Raw genomic sequence first — 8,783 nt, 5'->3', positions numbered from 1 at the left:
AAGGGCTGTGACAGGAATCCCAGAGAACACATGCTTCTTGCCAATGTGAATTAATTAAGCACTGGTGTGTTTGACACTGGAGTTAATCACATCCACCTAATAGGAAAACTCATGGTTGAAGGCATCCCACGGGGTTACAAGACTGAGTGAGGGTTCATGACACGAGGTGACAGCTTTCTGGCCTACTCCCCCCATGTATGCGTCAGAGAAGCCCCTCGGGTTTACAGCCGGGGACGTTTTAACGCCCGTTTCCCCGAGGAAGTTTTCCTCAGCTTCGCAGACAAGAGGCCGCTCAAGACGGCAGGTCACCGGCTGGGCAGCTGCGCAGGCTGGGGCTCTGCCCGGCCAGAGATGCCTCCGGCGGGGCTGCCCACGGCTACGGGAGCCGCGGAGGAGCAAGGGGTGTGAAACCGCCGCGCAAAGCAACTCGGCCGGCGAGGGGCATGAGGCGCTGCCCGTCTCGTCCCATCCCCTCGGGGCGGGGGGCGGCGGCGCATGCGCACGGTGGGGGGCGGTGACGGCCGCGCTCTTCACGCCGGCGCCGGCGAGCGGCTGAAGCGGGAGGGTCGGGAGCGGTAAGGAGCTGTGGAGGAGTGAGCGGGTCCGCCATGGGGACGCAGGGCACCGGGCGAAAGCGGCTGCCGAACCGGGAGCGGCTGACGGCGGAAGACGATGCGCTCAATCAGATCGCCCGTGAGGTGAGAGGCGACCCCCTTCTCCCTCTTTCTCCCCCTTCCCATATGCGCCCCGGGCTCCCCAGCGGCCGCGCAGGCGCCCCCGGGCAGCGGGCACGGAGGCGGCTCAAGGGCAGGTTGATGAAACAGGGAATAAAATTCGCCTTTATCTCGAGGGTGTCGGCCTGTTTGGTCATCCTAGGGCAGCGCTGAAGTGTGAAGCATACAAAGTGCTAGGCTGTGAGGGAAACGGCGTTACACAGCCAGCCCGGGCAGAGACCCCTCCCCTCCCTGCTGCAGCCCCTCGGCGAGAGGGCATTAATTGTCTGCTGAGGCTGGGGTTAATGACTGCGAACCAGAAAATAGGCCACTCGGGGGGTTTATGGATATGTATAAGTGACAAAATGTGAACCATCAGACTGCAAGGTGATGCTAGATGTAGGCATAAGTGACCCCTAACTTGGAAACTGGCTTTTATTTGTGATCAATGAGTTAAGCTCCCTAAACGATGCATTGTGCTCGATTTGACTTTAACCAGTTAAACCAGCTGATGTCTGCTCTTTTTCTTACCTGCATTGTTTCTGTGCACACTCGCATTGGTTCAGTGGCAAACACTAGGGCATGAATTTGGTTTTTGTGTTTACTCAACCTGACACAGGTTGTTCTGCATCCTTTCTCCTGCAGTCTTCTGATGGTGGAAATGGGCAGCTCGAACCTGACATTGGGATAAGCAGCTGTGGGGTTGTTCTCCGCCATACCTAAGCTTCTGGCTGGATGTTAGGAGGAAGTTCTTGCCAGAGAGAGTGATTTGCCATTGGAATGGGCTGCCCAGGGAGGTGGTGGAATCACCATCCCTGGGGGTGTTGAAGAAAAGACTGGACGAGGCACTTAATGCCATGGTCTGGTTGACTGGATAGGGCTGGGGGATAGGTTGGACTGGCTGATCTTGGAGGTGTCTTCCAACCTGGTTGATTCTATGATTCTCTGGTGCTGGCTGCTGCTGGCTGACATCTGTTTTCTTTAGCATGGGTTATCTGTCTCCTTCCCCCTCATGTTGGTCTCACCTCCGGATGGTTACAAGGTAACTCCCTCTTCTAAAGACATTTAAGTCTCTCTTGATTTCCTTTCTCGAATCACAGGTGCAGCAGGATAAGGGAAGGCTAACGTGTGGCATAATTGTGGTGTCACCTGGATGTTAGACTGAGATAGCTGTAAGATTGTACACCTTGAATGTTACCACTAATGGCAGCCCTGACCCAAGAAGCCTTTACTGTACTTGTATACCATCTTGAAGTGGTTTGTAGCATCTTTGGAATACAGGTGGTAGGCTAATTTCTGTGTGAGGGGTTCAGATGACATGTTTCCAGAAGTCAGGTTTTTGTGGCAGTGTGATGAGAGAGTTCTTAGGGATGGAGTTTGAGGCAGGAGGACAAGAATGTATTATACCTTGGGTATAAAATAGCAAGTAGGAGAGACTGTGCTCTCTATTAGAGCTTGAGTCATGGTCACATCCAAGGAATTGCTTCAGGATAAAGATTTAAGTTCCACAACTGTGTTCTGGATGTGCTGTCGTTTTATCAAGGAAAACATCAATCTGTAATAGGAGGCTTAGGGTGCCTGTATTTGTTCAGGTTTCTCTCCTGCTTTCACATTTCTGTATCTTTTGTACTTTTCACTGTATTGTGCAGTGGTTGGATGCCTCAAATACTGTGTCATTTTTGTTTTGTTTTTCTTCTGGGGATTGTTTAAAGGACAACTCCATTTGGTCAAAAAGCCCAATGCAAGCATGTCTTTTATCTTTTCCCTTGAGTGCTAAAACTGTGAACTGCCAAGTTCAAGGTTCAGCATTTTCCCATATTACTTTAACTCTCTGAGTTACTCTCTCCTGGATTTTATGCAGTTATAATAGTTCAGTTGTTTTAACTGCCTTCACATGAGATCTCAGGTGAATTCTTCCATATGATCTTAAGAACTTTTGAAAACATAAAGTAAGCCTTTTGTCTCCTTCTGATAAAGATGCAAGGATTCTTTGTTAAGAAAGGTACAGTACTTGCTGACATTTTGGCTCTTTCAGCCTTTGTTGCAGGTGCTTAACCAAAGCTGAGGCAAACACATGTTTCCATACATTTCTCCATATGTTTTTCACTCTTGTCTTTCCTTTGGTCTTCCTTTGTAGTCCAGAAGCCATAGGTACCTTCACATTATCAGATTTTAGAGTCTCATTTTGTCATGTTCAGGTGACAGCCTAAAAGAGCATACAAACTCATTCTCTTTGTAAAGGAACTTTCATCTTGGGATTGGGAGTTTAGGGCTCCCCGGTTTAAAAGGGACAGGGATCTGCTGGAGAAGGAATGATTAGGGGACTGGAGCACTGCCTTATGAGGAGAAGCTGACTGACCTGGGGCTTTTCAGTCTGGAAAAGGGAAGACTGAGAGGGGATTTAATAAATGCTTCTATGAGGGCTGGGTGTCAGGAGGGGGGACACAGGCTCTTCTCAGTTGCTCCCTGTGATAGGCCAGGGAGCAATAGATGTAAGCTGCAGCACAGGAGGTTTCACCTCAACACAAGGGGGAACTCCTTTACTGTAAGTGTCAGAGAGCACTGGAACAGGCTCCCCAGGGAGATTGTGGAGTCTCCTTCTCTGGAGACATTCAAGGCCCATCTGGATGTGTTCCTGTGTGACCTGAGCTAGATTACGGCTCTGCTCTGGCAGGAGGGTTGGATTGGATGATCTCTTTGGGTCCCTTCCAACCTCTGACATCCTGTGATCTCTGGGAGCAAGTTGACATGTGTGCATCTTATAACCTTTGGATTTGCCTCCAAAAGGATTGTGCTGCTCTGGCACTTTCCAGCTTTATTTTGTAACTGTCAGAGTATCTTGAGAAGTCGACAGTTCTTGCTATACTAGATGCTTCTATAAGGATACTTTAAGACTTGTCAAAACTATTCATCAACTCCTGCCAATCAAAGCATACTTTTAAACAATTATTTTGCAACCAGGATGTCTTGCTGTGTATGTGCAGTCTTGCATAGACCAAGAGAGCTGTGTGCAGTGAAGAAGGCAGTCCTCACTCCTCTGGGATGTGAGAATGGGCTTCAGAGGAAGTAACTCAGTATCTAAGCAAGCGGAAGGAAATTGTAAAAGTGAAGCTTATTGTAGTGACAGGGGTTTAGTAGCGGTATTAGTCATAGTAAGCAATGGTAGTAAGCCTTAATGTTTGAAGCAGTTTCTGAACTGGATCAGCTGATAGTAGTCGATCTCCTTGTCCAGACCTGTTTAGAGGCGAGGCAGAAGGTACAGTTACTGTAAATCGCCTTGCCTGTCGGCAAAGATTAGTGCCGCACCGCTAAAGCTGGCTGTTGAGTTTCTGACTTAGATGGCAATTAGATGAATGGCAAATGTGTAAATATAGGTAACGTAAGAACGTGGTGTTCTGAGTTTCTAATGGACGCAGATGACTGCTGCTCAGGGTCTCCTGTATGCACACCTAGCCTATGTTGCCGAGGTTATCTTTCTCTGGGTGTCAGCTCTTGCAGGTTAAGTGAAGCTGATCAATGATGGAGACTTCTCTGCTTCCAGACTCGCGTTGACGCCAGTAGATTATTTTGTGTTTAGGTCAATGGAAACTTTTGGGCTATTTTCTTCCTCCCTGTGAATACATGCCAGCAGTGTTTGCAAAATCCAGCAGTTTGATACTCCTGGAAGTCTGTGCCAGCACAGCTAGCAGTAATTGCGTACTGTGCAGTCATCTGTCTGTTCTCTTGGGCTGGAGTACACATGGTTCAGGAAGGCAGAGTTCTGGACTGCTGAACCGTACAGGAATAGGCTTCCTGCTTTTTTCCTGCTTGTGTTAGGTGGGTTTGATGTGGTGACTCAAGACATTGTTCCTAGGGGGATATTTTTTTTTCCACTATGCTCTTTGCTGGTTACAGTAATAGTTCAGTGCTCATGCATAGAAAGATTTTGTTTTTTTTGATCCAATGAGAGACTACCACCTGTGTAAATGAGAGTTTTCTTATAGGCCAATAATGTTAGTTACTGATTGTTATTTTCTTGAACGAGGAAGAACAAGGTCAAGGTAAATTTCTTGCCGTCATTAGAAATTTATACCTTGTTTTTCAAACAAAAGATGCGTGTTACACTGTTCAGAAAAACAGTTCTGCCTTGTGTCATCAGTGCTAGACATGCTTTTCACCCAGACATTTACAAAGTAGAACTCTTCAGCTAGGAATTAATTTGTAGGAATTCAACCAGCTTATTGTTACTAATGAAGAAATCTCATGACAGTTGCTACTTCCCTCTTTGTACCTTCAGAGTTCCAAAAACTGTCACCTACATACTTATAAATACACTTTATAACGCAAATTAACTGGCAGAGTCAGCTGATGGACCATAAATGTGATTGCTTTGCTTAAGTTTTTAGCTTGAGCATTGACTTGCTTTCTTAGAGGTTCAGAACTAGGGCTGTTGCACTTCTATGAAGGAGCAGAAAGTATAGCTGAACAGAAACAGCTCAAAATACAGGTGAAACCAACTAGTCTGCTTTGCTGGTTATGATAAGGAGGCACTAAGTAACTTCAAAAATCTAAATTGACATTTCAGGGCTAGGGAAGAGATGCTATGATCATTGTGTGTGGGATTTAAAGGCCTGGGTTTTGAATTGAGGATATAATTTGGAAAGAATTCTATTGGTTTGCATAACAATCTGGGGAGCTTGCTTAAATAGGGATGGAAACAATTTGGTAAACGTCAAAGCTACAACAAACAGAATGGAGATTTCTGTTTGAGAACGTGAACAACACACATTTTATTGAACTATCATGCAAGCCAGAGCATTTACAGCAGGTAGATAATGCCCATGACAGACTTGTGTGCCTTGCTGGTATAGCAGTGGATCTTTTCTAAACAGCATTTGACATCAGAGGTGCATGAAGATTTATGTAAGCCAGGTAAATACTCTAAGGGAAGCCCTTAGGAACAGTCTGGTTTGTCTAGCAACAGTTGCTTGTACCTGACCTATTTCATTACTTTCAGCCTTTATGAGTATTAATTTATCATCCCAAGAGAACAAGTGATCTGCAAAAACATGCTTGTCTATAGGTCTCTCTTCTAGAATAGAAAGTTATGAAAGAATGGGATGCTCATGGAGGGCTTGACTGAACCCAGACGGCCTAAATATAGGAAGGAAGAAAGGCTTTGTAGGCAATGCTTGCGAGTAGGGAATGAAGAACTGTTCCAAAACTGAGATGATTTAATGTAGCAATTATCTTCTTACTCACTGAACGCTCTTGTTGGATATAAAGACTTTAAAAAAAAAAAAAAAGAAATTGGCATCATTTATAATCTTTCTCAAAGCAAATGTGTGAAGCAGCAACTTTGGATGAGTTAGGAATTGAGATAAAAATCTCAAGACCCATCTCCTTATAGTTAAATGGATTATTGTAGACTTCCTCCTAATGCACAATCTGCCTCGCAATATGCTGTTTGCAACTTGAAATAATTAGTTGTCTGGTTTTGTGTCCATGCCTGGCCTGAGTCCTTTTCAGCTGTTCTCTTGCTGTCCAAGGAAACAGCTGTTTAGGAACTGTGACTCCTATTTCAGTCAGGCAAGAGACTACTGTTAGGATTACCAACATGGGAAGCCCAGCCTTTTTCTTCCAAGCCCAGATGCTGATCTTGTCTGCAGGATGTAATACTTATCATTACCTCATCTAGAAGGATGTTTTTCCAGGCCTGCTGCTGAATAAAGTTGGAGCCCAAGTGTATTTGAAAGGCTTTTGGTGTTGATCGAGGGTTTTTTTCATCCTTTGCTAGAAAGGAGCGTGTGCATATAGTGTTCGGGGCTTGTGAAACAAGGTGTTTGTCCCTCCTGTCAAATCAGCAGGTTGCCAGGAGCAATGAATTTGCCTGGCCAGACATAAGCACTCATAGACAAACCTTAAAACAGCAGCTCTGAAATATCAGCTGTTGTCTCACTTGTATTGAGATAGTTTTTTTGGGGGGGACAAGTTGCCGATCAGAATAGAGGAGGGGAGGAGGGAAGAGCAGCAAGCCAATTTTTCCTTCAGATAGTTGATCTGCAGAGCAGATCACAGCAATTCATTCTGTCTTGTCTCGATCCAGCCTAGCATCTTTGACTGCAATTTTGGTTTAAATTTTTAAAAGATGCTATAAGGTAAATTGCTGCTGGTGAAGACCTGTTGTATGCTTCTTCATCCTCTGCCCTGTGAGTAGCGTAACCTTTTACAGGAGAAGGAGATGGTATTCTCATTGTGGCTGTTTGAGATGATTTTTCTAGCTCAGACATAGGAGAGAGGGGAACGTTCCAGGGATAGGCCATATAATGGCAACAATAGATAAGTTAATATCATTTCATTAGAGCATCAAGACCTTGTCTAGAAGCACAGTTCAAATCAAGTGGTCTATGTGCTGGAGCTAATTTGCAGGTCCTTTGTAGATACTTTGAGGATGTAGAACCACTGGTGTTGCTGAAGAAAGCAAGAAATGTAAGGCAACTCTCCAAGGTCTAGTTGTAGAAGCTTTAACTGTTGAAATTAAAGCTTAGTGTGGCATAAGAAATACTAAATGAGACAATACTTCATTGCTAGGAATTCAAAGGTTTTAATTACCTAGGAGCTGATCTTATTGCCTTGCAGTGTGTAGATGACTTCAGGCAGATGAATGACCATGTGACATAAATTCTGATACGAAAATGTGGAAGTTCTGATTTTTTTTTGAGGGTACAGAGGTCATGTATTCAGTGGGTGGGAAAAAGCATGGAAATAGTAACTTTCATGTTGGCAGGAATGTGCTGTAACTCTTTGCTGTACTAGTTCACCAGCTGTCCTTACCTAGAGTACTTTCTGGTTAAACCTCAGTGCCGAAGACATTTCCTATGTGTATTTGGTTAAGTTCTAATTCTGTCTTTAAACAAACTCAACAAAGTAGCATGAAGTGTGAAGGACAAGGCTTGGAAAGTATTTCCTGGTGAGCAGAGCTAGGACTGGTGCTGTGGTGTAACCAGCTGTGAGTCTGGGGCAAAGGGAGGAGAAGGTACAAGCTAACTCTGACTAATGCTGTTTCCAGACCTGAGAGTTTCTTGTTTTAGGTTGTGGATGTATGCTAACTCAAGAATTGGGCAGAAAGGAGTGTGTATCCCTGGTTGAATGAAGCAGTGTTTCTCCAAGACAGATCTGACTTGGACTTCAGCATCTAGCCTACAGTCTTGTTCTCTGTTCCTTCATCCTGTCAGTGTGTCATGTTTTCCTACAAGGGCATTTCTGATTGTAGTGGGTCCTGTTTTAGGATGTGGAATTCTGAAAGGAGGGAGGCCATCTTCAAACTCTTGGAAAAATGTTTGGCATTATTATCAGACATAAAAATTTGGAAGTTTTAACAAAAAAAAAAACCCAGCTGTTTCTAGGGCAAGTAAGGAAAGATGGATGTTTGGGGTATTGACTGCCTGTAGATTGGGTAAATTGACTGCATATTACTCTTGCATGTAAAGAGCACAACTCTGGTCTCAAACTCTGAGTGACTACTTCTGACTTGGAACTTCTGCTAAATGGATTGCAAGATTTTTTTTGTTAATTAAGGAATTTAAAATCCTGTATGCTCAATGTCAACAAAAATGAGTGTCTGAACTAGTGGCTCATTTCAAATGTTTGCCTTAGACATGCAAAGTTGGTCACTTCATGGTGTGCTGTCAGCAAAATATCCTGGGTGTGAGCTAAGAGAGGTGGATTTGTTCAGCTGCATCTGCTTTGCCCTGAGTGCTTGCAGCCTGTAAGCCAGCAGCTTGGCATGGGCTGTGGTTTTATCCACCTAAGCACTACCGTAGTATTTAAGAGCTGAGCTGGAGACAGCGAACAGGGAAAGTGATCCGACAGTGCCAAATCCAAGCTGTATTCCAGTCTCGGATGTAGTGACAAAACCTGTTCACTTCCTGTTGCTTCCAGCTCCTTGCCTCTTCATCACCACTCGTTTTCACAGATTTTTTCTATTTCCTGCATGCTGCTTTTATGTGCAAGAGGAGATTTTTCTTTTGTAATTCAGCTTAATCCCATGTCCTGGACACTACACTTGCAAAAACACTGGATACCTTCTAG

General features: G+C 44.7%; 1 protein-coding gene across 15 annotated transcripts in view; it reads left to right on the top strand.

Moving 5' to 3' along the window:
- Positions 1-534: 534 nt before the first annotated feature.
- Positions 535-8,783, top strand: part of LRRFIP1 (LRR binding FLII interacting protein 1) — a 120,875-nt gene continuing 112,626 nt past the window's right edge. For 6 of the 15 annotated variants that reach the window (XM_064159275.1, XM_064159268.1, XM_064159303.1 and 3 more), the window contains exon 1: positions 539-698. In XM_064159275.1, the coding sequence (XP_064015345.1) occupies positions 609-698 (90 nt within the window). In that variant the 5' untranslated portion in view covers positions 539-608. Of the gene's footprint in view, positions 699-8,783 lie in introns of all 15 variants that reach the window. The other 9 variants (XM_064159244.1, XM_064159219.1, XM_064159236.1 and 6 more) reach the window with 4 other exon arrangements.

This window comes from Pogoniulus pusillus, chromosome 2, assembly GCF_015220805.1.
Source record: "Pogoniulus pusillus isolate bPogPus1 chromosome 2, bPogPus1.pri, whole genome shotgun sequence".
Taxonomy (NCBI): Eukaryota; Metazoa; Chordata; class Aves; order Piciformes; family Lybiidae; genus Pogoniulus; species Pogoniulus pusillus.
Note: the sequence above shows the minus strand (reverse complement) of the source record. Positions and strands in the feature narration are given on the sequence as shown.